This window comes from Scyliorhinus torazame, chromosome 1 (assembly GCF_047496885.1).
Source record: "Scyliorhinus torazame isolate Kashiwa2021f chromosome 1, sScyTor2.1, whole genome shotgun sequence".
NCBI lineage: Eukaryota > Metazoa > Chordata > Chondrichthyes > Carcharhiniformes > Scyliorhinidae > Scyliorhinus > Scyliorhinus torazame.
In genome coordinates this window covers 289,035,735-289,050,936 of record NC_092707.1, presented here as the reverse complement: position 1 = coordinate 289,050,936, position 15,202 = coordinate 289,035,735, and the positions used below count along the sequence as shown (strand labels likewise).

General features: G+C 46.6%; 1 protein-coding gene across 5 annotated transcripts in view; it reads left to right on the top strand.

The window, feature by feature from the left end:
- ehbp1 (EH domain binding protein 1) overlaps positions 1-15,202 on the top strand; it is a 569,586-nt gene that overhangs the window by 508,554 nt on the left and 45,830 nt on the right. For all 5 annotated transcript variants that reach the window (XM_072507229.1, XM_072507216.1, XM_072507208.1 and 2 more), the window contains one exon: positions 12,307-12,406. In XM_072507229.1, the coding sequence (XP_072363330.1) occupies positions 12,307-12,406 (100 nt within the window). The remainder of the gene's footprint in view (positions 1-12,306; positions 12,407-15,202) is intronic.

The window sequence follows — 15,202 nt, the reverse complement described above, 5'->3', positions numbered from 1 at the left end:
TCTGTAGTCTCTTAGGAAAAAGAAAAATATATATATATTGCATCAGATGGGAGTATGAAGCTTGATTTCAAAATTAAATTGCACTGTTGAGAAGAGAGGCTTCAGACAATGATGTATTAATTTTAGCTACAGGCTTCTTAATGCATTTGTTCAAAAAAGTAATAATCAATGAGTTTGTACAAAGTGCTGCAGATTTATAAAACATTCTCACGAGCATAACTATACATTATTCTCGTTATGGTGTGTATACTTGGACAGAGATTCAAAACTAAAGCAGAAAAACAAGTTGGAATGTAATTTCTTACTTAGATAAAAGGCTTGTTTAACTTCCAAAATTCATAGTTGGTTTTGCTTTGAAGAATATATTTTGAGATATTTGATTGTTATGGCCAACATAAACTAAAAGGGTGTGATTAACAAATCTAATTGTTGCAAAGTGTAACTTGCCCAGCATAACACATCTGATAGGATTAGTATTAATGTTTAATCTAATTTATTTATTTCTGTCTGTGGAAATCATATGCAGGGCCTAATCTGGAAATGTTGTAGTTTAAAATGAGCTGCTTTATTGACATATATTGATATCATTACATCTATGGTTTACTTCAGAAGTAAATTATCTGCATTTTTTAACTAACAGAATATTCAGCTAGTACATAAATGATATTTGAAGCAGAATGCCACAATGAAAGTATTCATTAGCTAATGGTACTGAATTCTCTCAGGTAAAACATTTATCTGGCATTTGAAAAGTAAATCAATTTACAATTGATTATTTTCTCTCTTTGCTACCTAGCTTTCTTAGCAGAAACCATTTGGAAGTTATAGAGAAGAGAGACGTAGTTAACTTTTCACTGCAGTGTTACAGCCACTTTGTTACAGCTCCTCTATTCTATAGCTATGACTATAATGAGGAGTTAGTCATGTAAAATAGGAAAGATAGTTATAAGTGCATTTTGAGTTCTGAATTCCAACATGACCTTTCACCATAAACCAACTACTGGGAGAAAACCCTGCATTGTTGCAGCAGAACTCATAATCGTTTTAACAACAGCAAATTTTGAAATTTGTGCCAGTGGAGATGTCCTTACTCATCATCTTATGAGTCTGATTTTCAATTTTATAAAAATTCTTTCGAATGGCAGTCGGGTAACAAGCTGCTGCCGAGATTTAGAAGATTGTCTTTTTACCAGTAAGATCATGGATTTGAATTCAGCACAGACTGATTGAATGGAAATGCCTTCTCTTTGCTGAGGCCAAGGTGAAATTTCTTTGGGCAGTCTCTAAAGGACAGAGTCCAATAGAACAAAATTGCTCTCTCAGTTCAACACAAAATGGCAGTCTCAAAATGCATTTACACTGCAAACTTAAAGTTGGTGCACGGTTGTTTCTAGCTCGCACTGATGATAAACCTGTGTGGTGTAAGTGGAAGAGTTACAACCTGAACTGATTTGGGGCAAAAACAGAGCAAGAACTCCCTCTTTATTGGAATCTTATACTGCTCCTCTCCTGAGTCAGGTCAATTATGGGCAAAGCTGCTTTGTGCCAACACTGCAGTTTTAGGTAAATATTCTCTACATGGGGGTGGGGAAAGGTTTTGCCTTGTACCTTGTCTAAATTTTGGTAACGAAACCAAGTAATGAAAATGGAGAAATGTTCTATATTTTGACCAGAGTAAATGGTGAAAAAATAAGTCGTGGATGCCTCTTTGATGAGCGATGCAATTGACTGAGTCATGATGCAGCTGGTAGGCATCTATGCTGATGGATGTCAGCATCCATTTTACTGTTTGTGGGCTGGAAAAATTAAATGTTATGTCGTGGAGTAGTAGCAAATTTGTTTAATCCTTGAGTGGTAAGAAAGTGTTATCTTATCTGAGAAATGCATCAGGTGAAGTTCAAAAATTCTATTTTATACAAGTCTAGCATCTACATGGGATTAGCAAAGCATAATTCAAAGAGCAGGAGACGGTGTCACTAAATCATCTGAGTTACAGAAGGATTGTAAAATTTACTGTGACATCAGTGGGGAACTTTACTGATTCCAAGATATGATTAATCATGGATTCCAGATGTGCAGCAGTATCTTGTACAGGCAGAGATTAAAATCAACCAAAAAGAGGAATATTAATTGCTTTCTCTTTAATGAGTTTCCTGCTGCGAGTCTAACTGCATTGAGTCAAGATTAACTATTTAATTTGCTTTATTTGGCCCATTTACCTGTGCATTTTGAAAATTTGGATAATAAAGAGGCCATCGACATCCAGAATTTGAGTCGCTGATTAGTGAATTTGCCTAATTTATATTGCCAGGTGTCTTTTGTCACTTTCTCCTTTATTTCTAATTTACCTAATCCTCTGTCTGATTGATTGGTAAAAGCTGCATGGGATGTTAAATCTGTTTCTCTCTCTGTAGGTGCTGTCAGACATGATGGGTATTTCCAGCATTCTCTTTTTTTATTTCCGATTTCCAATATTGCACTATTTTGCATTTATGAAGTGTTTGAAAAGCTTCTGCTGTATTGCTGTACCTGGAGCACTTTCAGGATCACTGAATTATTATGGCACATTTGGCCCATTGTGTCCTCACCGGCTCTCCAAATGAGCATCATGACGTAGTGCCTTATTCTCTACCCATACATATTTTTTCTATTAAAATAACCATCTAATGCCCACTGCAATACCTCGATTAAACCTACCTTCACCACACTTCCAGGCAGAACATTCCAGACCCGAACCCCTCGCTGTGTGAAAAGGTTTTTCCTTACATTACGTTTGCATCTTTTGCAAATCACTTTAAATCTGTGCCCTCTCCTTTTTTTACATTTTTTAATTTTAGAGTACCCAATTATAATTTGTTTACAATTAAGGGGCAATTTAGCATGGCCAATCCACCTAAACTGCACATCTTTGGGTTGTGGGGTTGAAACCCACACAGAGAATGTGCAAACTCCATCCAGACAGTGACCCAGGGCCAGGATTGGAACCCGGGTCCTCAGCGCCGTAGTGCTAACCACTGTGCCACATCCTGCCCTCTCCTTCTTGATCCTCTTACAAGTGGAAACAATTTCTCCCTACTTACTCTGTCCAGCCCCCTCATGATTTTGAACACCCCAACAATCTTCTCTCAGCCTTCTCTCCAAAGAGAACAGTCTCAACCTATCCTTGTATCTGACGTTTCTCATCCCTGGAATTTAGCATGGCCAATCCACCTACCCTGCACATCTTTTGGTGGGTGTGAGACCCACACAGACACGAGGAGAATGTGCAAACTCCAGATGGACAGCGACCCGGGTCGAACCCGGGTCCTCGGCGCCATGACGCAGCAGTGCTAACCACTGTGCCACCCTGCCACTCATTCCTGGAACCATTCATGTAAACCTCTTCTGCACTCCAATCTATTCACATCTTCCAGTTCTGGCACTCAGAACTGTACATAATATTCCAATTGTGGTCCAACTAGTGTGATAAAGTTCAGCATAACCTCCGTGTTCCTGCACTCTATGCCCCTATTAATAAACCCCAGAATACTATATACTTTATTAACTACTCTCTCCACGTGTCCTAGTATGTGTATGTACATATAAACTCAGGTCCCTCTGATCCTGCTCCCTTTAAGAATTTTACCCCTTATTTTATATTGTCCCTCCATGATCTTCCTACCAAAATGCATCGCCTCACATTTCTCTGCATTGAACTTCATCTGCTACCAGTCTGTCCACTCCATCTACTTGTCTGTGTCTTTTTGCAGTTCTACACAGTACTCTTCACGGTTTATAATATTTCCGAGTTTTGTGTCATTCGCAAACTTTGCAATTGTTCCCTACACACCAAGATCTAGATTTAATATATATCAGGAAAAACGAGGGTTCCAATACTGATCCCTGGGAAACATCACTACAAACCTTCCGCCAGCCTGAAAAATATCCATTGACTATTACTCTCTGCTTCCTATTATGGAGCCAATTTTGTGTTCATGTCATATATTTTTAATTAGTAAGGGAATCAAAGGTTATGGGGACAAGGTGGGAAAGTGGAGTTGAGGATTATTACGTCAGATCAGTCACCGTCTCATTGAATGGTGGCGCAGTATGAATGGATCGAATGGCCAATTTCTCCTACATCTTATGGTGCTACTGTCCATTTTATTCTACAAGCTATAACTTTTCTCACAATTCAGTTGTGTGGCACTGTAAGGAGGAAAATATTCACCAAAGACATATTTTGCCTAGTTTCCCCTATCTAATACTTTACTGGTACAACTGCATTGGCCCTCAATGCCCCTAGATTGTAAAAGAGATAACTAACCAGCAACTGCAAGATACATAGCAATTCAGGCTTTCTTAATAAGGGCATAGAGTACAAGATCTGGGAAGTTATGTTGAACTTAAATAAGACACTAGTTTGACCTCAGCTGGAATATTACAAACAGTTCTGGGAGATACACTTGAGAAACGATGTGAAGGCATTGGAGAGAATGCAAAAAAGCTTTACAAGAATGTTTCCAGGAATGAGGAACTTGATTGATTGATATTTATTTATTTTTTTGAAAATCTTTTTATTGGCTTTTCTCATATTTATAAACAGTTGTTACTTATATACATTACATTTTTCTTGCCTGCGCTAATTTGCTTTATTTTACAGAGAGGTTTGTTTTGTCCTTCATTTGACTAACTGTATGTACATTTTGCTGCCCTCTGGATCAGTCTATGATTTCCTCCCCCCCCCCCCTCCCCCCATTGGTTTCAGCACCCTTCCTCTTTTGTGGTTTCCCCATTCTCTCTCTCTTCCCCCCCCCTTCCCCCCAAGGTTGCGCAGTCCTTTGGTTCTTCATCATTTTTTTCCCCCCTGGCTTACTCCTTCCTCGCTGCTGGCCTCGAACAGGTTTTGGAACAGGCCAACGATCTGCCCCCAAGTATCCAAGAAGCCTTCCTCTGACCCTCGGGTGGCGTACTTAATCTTCGCCAGATGGAGAAATTCCAAAAGGTCAGCGAGCCAGTCTGCAGCTGTGGGTGGTGCTGCCGATCGCCAGCCGAGCAGGATTTTCCGGCGTGCAATTAGGGAAGCGAAAGCAAGGGCGTTGGCCCCCTTCCCCATGTGTAGCTCTGGCTGCTCCGATACCTCGAAGATTGACACAATTGGGCATGGCTTCACCCTCACCCCCACAACTTTGGACATTGTCTCGGAGAAGGCTGTCCCGAACCCAGCAAGCTTGGGGCAAGCCCAAAACGTGGGTGTGGTTGGCCGGGCCCCTCTGGCACCGCTCACATTTGTCCTCCACCTCCGGTAAGAACCTGCTCATTCGGGTTCTGGTCAGGTGCGCTCTGTGCACCACTTTGAGCTGCATTAGGCTTAGCCTTGCGCAGGAGGGGGTGGAGCTCACCCTGCTCAGTGTTTCGCTCCAGAGTCCCCATCCTACCTCTGTCCCCAGTTCGTCCTCCCATTTTTGTCTGGTCCCATCCAGTGTTGTTCGGGCTCTGTCCAGTAGCTGTCCGTATATTTTCCCACATAGCCCTCCCTTCTCGCTGCTTGTGCCTATCAGGTCCTCTAGTAGTGTGCATTCTGGGCCCCGGGGTACCCTACTGTCTCTTTACGGAGGAAGTGCTTTATTTGGAGGTGTCTCAATTCCTGTCCTCTTGCTAGCCTCGACTTACTCGTCAGTTCGTCTAGTGTCACCAGTCTGTGCCCTACGTAGAAGTCCCCGACCGTCAATGTGCCCCCGTCCTGCCTCCATCTTTTGAAGGTGGTATCTAGCATGGCTGGGGGAAATCTGTGATTGCCGCAGATGGGGGCCATAAGGGACATTTTGGTTATCCCGAAGTGCTGGCCACTACCACTGGGCTCGTTGTGTACCTTATTGAGGAGGATGTGAGTGCTGCTGTGGCCAAGGCCTGGAGGGTTGTTCCTTTACAGGATGCCCCCTCCATTTATACCCAATCTGTGTCGGGTTCTTGTACCCATCCCCTCACTTTTTCTGCCGTTGCTGCCCAGTGGTAGTATTGTAGGTTCGGTAGAGCCAGGCCCCCTCTGACTTTCCCTCTTTGCAGTGTTGGTTTGGGAATTCTCAAGGTTCTTGCCCCCCCACACAAACGCCATGATTAGCTTGTCTATGTTTTGGAAAAAGGTCTTGGGGATGATGATCGGGATGGATCGCAACAGGAAGAAGAATCTTGGCAGTAATTTCATCTTCATCATCTGCACTCTTCCCGCCAGGGAGAGTGGGAGTGAGCCCCACCGTTGAAGGTCTTTTCTTACTTCCTCCACCAGGCTGGTCAGGTTCCACTTGTGGATCTGTGTCCAGTCTCTGGCTATTTGGATCCCCAGGTTAACGGAATCTGTTCTGGGCCGTTTTGAACGGGAGCCCCTTCAGCTCTGTCCCTCCACCTTTTGGGTTAACTGGGAATGTCTCGCTTTTGCCCAGGTTAAGTTTGTAGCCCGAGAAGGTTCCAAACTCTTTCAGCATTTGCAGTATTGCCTTCAGTCCCTCCTGTGGCTTCGAGACAAGAGGAGCAGGTCATCTGCATAGAGTGAGACTCTGTGCTCTCTATCTCCTCTCCGGATTCCCTTCCAGCTATTTGCGTCCCGTAAGGTTATCGCCAGGGGTTCGATCACTAGCGCGAACAAGAGTGGGGACAGGGGGCAGCCCTGTCTTGTTCCTCTCTGTAGCTGGAAGCTGGAAGTATTCCGAGCTGGTGGTGTTAGTTCGGACACTCGCTTTGGGAGCGTTGTACAGGAGCCTCACCCAGGCGGTGAGTCCCGCTCCTAGCCCAAACCGTTCCAGTACCTCGAGGCGGTAGCTCCATTTGACTCTGTCAAAGGCCTTTTCTGCGTCCAGGGAGACGATCACCTCTGGTGTTCTCGCCCCGGGAGGGGGGGGGGGGGGGGGGGGGGTGTCATTATCACATTCAGCAACCGCCTGATGTTCGCTGTGAGCTGCCTACCCTTGACAAAGCCGGTTTGGTCCTCTGCAACCACCTCTGGTACACAGCCTTTTGGCCAGGACCTTTGCGAGTATTTTCACATCCACGTTCAGCAGTGAAATGGGTCTGTATGATCCACATTCCGTCAGGTCTTTATCTTTTTTGGGTATTAGTGAGATTATGGCCTGTGCTAGCGTGGGGGGCAGGGTGCCTCCTGCCAGTGAGTCCGCGAACATGTCCCTTAGGTGTGGGGCCAGGACTGGTGTGAATTTTTTGTAGACGTCCGCCGGGAACCCGTCGGGTCCCGGTGCCTTCCCCGCCTGCATGGAGCTGATGCTCTCCATGATTTCTCCCAGGTCTGTTGGTGCTTCCAGCTCCCCCCGTCTGTCTTCCCCCACCACTGGTAGTTCCAGTCTGTCTAGGAACTGTTTCATTCCCGCATCCCCGTAGGGGGGCTCGGAGGTGTACAGTCTCCGGTAGAAGTTCTCAAATGCCCGATTGACCTCCTTTGGTTCTGTTACTAGTCTGCCTTTGCTATCCTTAACCTGCGCTATTTCCCTCGTGGCAGCTACCTGTTTCCTCAGCTGGTGAGCCAATAGGCGGCCAGCCTTGTCTCCGTGTTCGTAGAAAGTCTCCCGTGTCTGGCGGAATTGGTACACTGCTTTCCTAGTGGATAGCAGGTTAAAGTTATTTGCAGCTTTTTCCTCTCCGCCAGCAGCTCTACGGTCGGGGCCTCGGAGTATTTTCTATCGACTTCCAGAATGGAGTCCACTAGCTGTTGCCTGGCCACCCTCTCTTCCCTATCTCTACTTGCCTTGTCAGCTATGATCTCTCCTCTGATCATGGCCTTCAGTGCCTCCCAAAACATGGAGGGTGAGACCTCCCCGTTTTGGTTGTTACTAACGTAATCGCCTATGGCCTGCGATATTTTTTGGCAGAAAGCCTTGTTGGCCAGTAGGTCCATGTCCAGTCTCCATGTGGGGCGCTGGGCCCGGCCTGTCTCCAACCTCACATCCATATAGTGTGGAGCATGGTCAGAGATAATGATCGTGGAGTAGTCCGTTCCCATGATCCCTGGAAGCACCGATTTCCCACTGCAAAGAAGTCGATACGGGTGTACACCTTGTGCACCTGCGAAAATAACGAGAACTCCTTTTCTCCCGGGTGCAGGAACCTCCATGGATCCACCGCCCCCATCTGCTCCATGAAGGCCCCTAGCCATGCCAGACGTTTTCCCCATTCTGGGGTTTGATCGGTCGGTCAGTGGGTCCAGCACGCAGTTAAAGTCACCCCCCATAATCAGTCGATGTGTGTCAAGGTTGGGGATTTCCACCACGGTCTTTTTATGAATTCTGAGTTATCCCAGTTGGGAGCGTACACATTTACCAGTACAACAGGTGCCCCTTCCAGGACACCGCTGACCATGACATACCTTCCCCCTGGGTTCGTAACTGTCTTGGTTCCCGTAAACCTTGTCCTTTTGTTAATTAATATTGCTAGCCCTCGTCCCGTAGCATGAGTGGTACATCTATCCCACCCAGCCCTTCCTTACCAGCAGTCGGTCCTTCTCCCTCAGGTGAGTCTCTTGTGGGTAGATTATGGCTGCTTTTAGGCTTCTTAGGTGGGTGAACACTCTGGATCTTTTCACTGGGCCGTTGAGTCCCCTTACATTCCAGGTAACAATCCTGGTGGGGGGTTTCTGACCCCCGGTTCTGTGGGATCACCCATACTTACCTGGTGGACGCGCCGCTGCACTCCGGGGTTTCCCTTTACTAGGGGGCCGTCCAAAATGGCCAGGGTCACCGCTCTCACCATGGGGTCGGGCCCCAGCGCTCAAGGGTTTCCCTTTGCCCAGGGGGCACCCAATGCGGCCACCGGCTGTGTGTACGCCACACGGGTGCGCCCCTGCGCTCTGGTGTCTCCCTCTGCCCTGATGCCCTCTCGAGTGGCTGTTTGCGGCGACCTCTTGGTTCCTCGCCCTGCTCCATGCCCGCCGAGGCCTATGTCTGTACTGCTTCACTATCTCGCCCTTCTCTTTGCTTCTCTTTTGTTCTGCGTTCTCCCCCAGACTCCTCTTTTCCCTCCCCCCTCCCCCCAGCCCCTCTACCTTTGTGTCCCCTCCTGCTCTCTTGTCCCTCCCCTTCTTGTGCCAGGTGCTCCCCCTCCCCTAAGAGGGGCACTGCGGCCCTCCTTCCTTCCTGCCCTCCCGTGCTGGCCCTCCCCGCTAGTACGGTGGTCCTCCTCCCAGTATTCGCCCAGATCTGGCCCTGTTTAGCCTTTCTCCTACTGGCCCTTGTCTCGCCCTCTTGTTTGCTTTCCCCACTCTCATTTTCCTCGCTCCACTCCCCCCCCCCCCCCCCCCCAATTGCATTGAGAGAGGAGACAAGCTTTGAGACAAGACGGTACAGTCCCGCGCAAGGCATAACACACATGTGCACAGTTCATGAGTCCATTGTCCTTGTTTGCGGTCTGTCCTCCGCTCTTTGTTCTGGTTTTCCCTTCCTTTTCCATCCCCATGTCTTTCATGTGGTTGCGTCTGCTCCTCCCCCAGCTTGTTCGCTCTAACAAACTCATCAGCCGCCGTTGGTGTGTTAAAATACAGCTCTTTCCTCTCAAATGTTACCCAGAGTTTGGCCCGGAATAACATCCCAAATTTTACCTCGCTTTTGTGCAGTGCTGATTTCGCCTTGTTGAATTCAGCCCTTTTTTTGGCCAGGTCCGCCCCAATGTCCTGATACATATTTATGGTCTTCCCTTCCCACATGCTCTGTTTCGTTTGCCGGGCCCACTTTAGGATTCTCTCCCGGTCTTGGAACCGCTGCAGCTTCGCAATAATTGCTCTGGGCTGGTCCCCGGCTTTGGGCTTGGGTCAGAGCGACCTGTGCGTCCTATCTATTTCCGGTGGATTTGGGAATACCTCCTTTCCCACTAGCTTGCCCATCATTTGGGTGATGTAGCCTGTTGGGTCTCTGCCCTCTATCCCCTCTGGTAGACCCACTATTTTAATGTTCTGCCGTCTGGACCTATTTTCCTGGTCCTCGACTTTCCCTCTTAGGCTCCCTGGGCCGTTACTAACCTTTTGACCTCGGCTTCTAGGGTTATCACCCTGTCACTCTGGTCCGAGGCAGCCCTCCCCAACTCCAGAATCGTGTTTTTCTGCTCCTTGACCTCCCTTTCCAGGCCTTTGATGGTCTGCTGCATTTTGTGCGTTGTCTCCTTCATCATTGCTTGGAGCTCCGACCAGAACGCCCCCTTTATGCTGGTCGCTGCGTCCTGCTCACGCTCCGCTGCTTGGTCCGCCATCGTTTTCCCTTTCAGGTTCCTCCGTCTCATCTTGTGGGGCCGCCTTCCTGTGCGTCCGCCGCTCATGCGCCTTACCCTCGCTGCTGCTGCTGCTTGCGTCTCGCTGTCCCTTCACCTTGGTGTTTTTCTTTTTCTCCAGCCATCTGTCTGTCTCTTTTTCTTTCCCCGCTGCTGTTCCTTACCCTGGGGTTGCTCTCACTTCCCCCGCTCCTCTGCTCTCGCTGGGTCTGTCTCAGGCTTCGGGTTTCCTTTTTTTTTTTGTTGGGGGGGTGGTTGTGGTTGGTTCCCTTCCTCCCTTTCTCTCTTTCCTTGTTTCTTTCTTTCTTTATTTACTTTTATTTTTCCCCCTTCTCCTTCTCTTTATTTCCCCCTTCCTTCTCACTGGGTCAAAAGGGTTCGGGAGAGGAGTTTCCTGGTGCAGACAGGAGTCCCTCTTTGTCTCGCCGCTCCAATTGATTGATATTTATTGTTACGTGCCGAAGTACAGTGAAAAGTATTTTTCTGCGGCCAAGGGAAGTACACAGTACGTACATAGTAGACAAAACAATAATCGACAGAGTACATTGACAATGGTACATCAACAAATAGTGATTGAGGGCTTCCCGACCTTGGAGACATTAGAGGAGGAGTTTGATTTGCCGGGTGGGAACGGGTTTTGGTACCTTCAAGTGCGGGTCTTTGTACGGAGGCAGGTCCCAAGCTTTCCTCGCCTCCCCCTGAGGGGACTACAGGATAAAGTGCTGTCAAAAACAGGGGTTGGAGGTGGGAGGGTTTCGGAGATATACAGGGAATTGATAGAGTGGGAAGGGGCCCCTATCAGAGAGGTGAAGAGGAGCTAGGAGGGGTGCTGGAAACTGAACTGTGGGGAAAAGCCATGAAAAGGGTAAATGCATCCTCGTCTTGTGCTAGACTTAGCTTGATTCAGTTCAAGGTAGTCCACAGGGCCCATATAACGGTAGCCCGGATGAGCAAGTTCTTCGAGGAGGTGGAGGACAGAAGTGGACGTTATGGGGGTAGCCCGGCCAACCATGTTCATATGTTTGGGGCATGTCCGAAATTGAGTGAATTCTGGCAGGGATTTGCGGATGTTATGTCAGAGGTCCTGGAAGGTAGGGGAATTCCGAATCCAGAATTGGCAATATTTGGGGTGTCGGAGGATCCGGGGGCAAAGTGGGGGAGGGAGGCCGATATCCTGGCCTTCTCCTCCCTGGTGGCCCGGAGACGGATCTTGTTGGGATGGAGGGATTTTGGAGACCCCGAAGTCTGGAGGGTGGGTCAGCAATATGGTAGGGTTTCTCAGTCTGGAGAAAGTCATGTTCACTCTGAGAGGATCAATACAGGGATTTGCCTGGTGTTGGCAGCCGTTCATTGATTTCTTCAAGAAGAATTGAACGTCAGCAGTAAGGGGGGAAAGAGAAAAGGGGGGTGGAGGAAAGCAGGATGTATCGATGTTAGATGACGATATTAGGCAAGGACAGGGAACTTGGTATACGGGTAATTGGGGACAGGGTGGGAGAAGTGGGGGACGTGGTTTATTGTTTCTTCTTCTTGGGGGGGGGAGGGGGGGGGAGGGGGGGGGGTTGTGCATCGGCCACGCGGTTGTTTTAGAAATGTCAATATGTTAAATTGTGAAAATTACAAATGCTTCAATATAATACTTTCCAAAAAAAAAATGTTTTAAATAGTGATTGGTTACAGTGCGAAACAAGGGCCAAACAAGAGCAGCATAGGGTGTCGTGAATAGTGTTCTTCCAGGGAACAGATGAGTCCAAGGGAGAGTCGTTGAGGAGTCTGGTAGCTGTGGGGAAGAAGCTGTTCCTTCAGTTATGAAGAAAGCTTGAAGAAGTTGGGACTGTTTTTCTTGGAGTAGAGAAGACAGAGGAGATTTGATAGAGGTGTTCAAAATCATGAGGGGTCTGGACAGAGTAGATTGGGAGAAACTGTTTCCACATGTGAAAGGATCGAGAACGAAAGGACACAGATTGAAAGTAATTGGCAAAAGAAGCAAAGGCAATATGAGGCAAAACTTGTTGGGTTGTTCCTGATTTTAAGGCCTTTGTATAATTTTGTTCCTCTATTTTTCAGGAAACAATAAAGAAGCAGAGGAAGCTATGATGCAGGAGTGGTTTGTGTTGGTGAATAAGAAAAATGCATTGATACGACGACAGAACCAACTTTCGCTTCTGTAAGTGCAAAGATAAGCAAACTAATAACCAATGTATTTCATCATCGTATATGTGAAGTAACAGCTAAATATCAAAGAACACCAAAATTAGGAGCAGGAGTAGGCCATTCGGTCCCTTGAACCAATTCCACCGTTTAACCATGGCTAATCTGATTATGGTCACAACACCCCTTGATTGTCTTTTTTTATTCTTTCATGGGATGTGGGCATCACTGGTAAGGTCAATTTTTGTTGCCCATCCCTGTTTGCCCTTGAACTGAGTGACTTGCTGGCCATTTCAGAGGGCAGTTAAGAGTCAACCACATTGCTGTCGGTCTGGAGTCACATGTATATCAGACCAGGTAAGGACGTCAGATTGGATTGGATTGGATTTGTTTATTGTCACGTGTACCGAGGTACAGTGAAAAGTATTTTTCTGCGAGCAACTCAACAGATCATTAAGTACATGAAAAGAAAAGGAAATAAAAGAAAATACATAATAGGGCAACACAAGGTACACAATGTAACATAACACTGGCATTGGATGAAGTATACAGGGGTATAGTGTTAATGAGGTCAGTCCATAAGAGGGTCGTTTAGGAGTCTGGTGACAGCGGGGAAGAAGCTGTCAGTCAATCCCGGCTCTGGGTCACCATCCGTGTGGAGTTTGCACATTCTCCCCGTGTTTGCGTGGGTTTCGCACCCACAACCCAAAAAATGTGCAGGAGAGGTGGATTGGCCATGCTAAATTGCCCCTTAATTGGAAAAAATGAATTGGATATTCTAAATGTATTTATTTTTCAATGAAGGTTGGGGGGGATGATGGGAGGGAACTGAAAGGTGGGGCCCTAAAGATGGGGGGGGCCATCAGCAACCCCCATAATGGGGTATGCTCACTTATTGGGTGGGGGGGGGGGGGGGGGAGTCCCAATATCCACAATGATAGATGGGTGTGGAGGCTCTCCCTCATGGTTGGATGGTGGGGGGAGGTAACGTTTATTGATGGGGAGGAGGCTGCCCCTCGGGGTCGAGGGTTGGAGTGTTGTCCATGTCAGCAGGAGGTCATGTTTTCCATGGGTGGGGTTGTATGGGGGGCCCTCAACCTCACCTTGAGATCATGGCACCCCGATCTCTGAGGAGCCGGTCTGGCCAGCAATTTAGTTCCCCACTGCAGAAAAAAATTCTAAATGTGGGATTGACCGGTGAGAAACCCTTGAGCACCCAAAAAATGACTAAATGTGGGTGAATACAGGTCTGGATCTCACCCGAAACACACCGCCAAACCCACCCAAAATGACACTTAGTCATTTGTTTGGGTGAATTACATCCCAAAACTGTACACCGTATTCCAGATGCAATATCACTTTCGCCAACTCTGTCTTCAAATTCTTGTACTTGCAATTATTTAATTTCAGGCAATAGCCCTGGACCCTCACTTCCCACTCTCAAAAGAAATGTGAAATCCTATCATGTTAAGATCACCGTTGTCTAGGGGCTCCTTTACTATGAGGTCGCTCGATATTCCTGTCTCATTGCACTCTACAGGATCTAAAATAGCCTGCTCCATGGTTGGCAGTAGAATGTATTGTTCTAAAAAAATTGTCCTGAATACAGTCTTTGATTTCTTCTTCCAGGCTACTTTTCCCAGTCTCATTTGACCAATCTACATGTAGATTAATATCACCCATGATTATTGTTTCTCTTACAAACCATATTATTTCTTGCTGTATATTCTGTCTTACAGTGTGACTCCTGTTAGGCAACCTATGATCTACTACCACAAGTGATTTCTTACTTTTGCTATTTCTTACCTCTACCCATCTTGGTTTTCTATACTATGGTCATCTCGCAATACTGTACTTATGTTATCCTTAATTAACAGAGCTACCCCACCATTTTTTCCTAGCTTCCTTTCCATCCAAAATATCAAATACCCTTGAATATTTAGGTTCCAGCCTTTGTCACCTTGCAACCACATCTCTGAAATTACTATCAGGTCATATATATTTGTGCTATTAGTTCATCCCTTTGGTTATGAATTGTGCATGCATTCCGATACAGAGCCTTCAATTCTGTCCTTTTACCACTCTTGCAACCTCTGGTCTTATCTGCTGGTGTACTCTTAAGTTCATTTGCTCTGTCCCTTCCTATTCATTTACTCAAACTTTCCTTTCCTTTATTGTTAAAGATCACTTCATCAGAATGATTTTATGAAATCCAGAAATAATGTTTATTGACTAGAAAAGTTAAATAATGTACATGATAAATCTTGGCTGAAGTATTAGACAGATTAATGGCGGCACGGTAGCACAGTGGTTAGCACTATTGCTTCACAGCTCCAGGGTCCCAGGTTTGATTCCCGGCTTGGCTCACTGTCTGTGCGGAGTCTGCACGTTCTCCCCCTGTCTGCGTGGGTTTCCTCCGGGTGCTCCGGTTTCCTCCCACAGGCCAAAGATGTGCAGGTTAGGTGGATTGGCCATGATAAATTGCCTTTAGTGTTCAAAAAAGGTTAGGTGTGGTTACTGGGTTATGGGGTTAGGGTGGAGGTGTGGGCTTAGATAGGGTGCTCTTTACAAGAGCCAGTGAAGACTCGATGGGCCGAATGACGACCTCCTGCACAGTAAATTCTATGATTCTAATGAAATTCTATAACACCTTTATAAAAGCAAAATACTACAGATACTGGAGATGAAATAAAAATAGAAAGTGCTGGAAAAATTCAGAAAGTCTGGCAGCATCTGTAGAGAGCATAACAGATTTGAAGAAGAATTGATACTGGCAGACTTACAGGACTTCATTTTTTATTGCTTGACACCT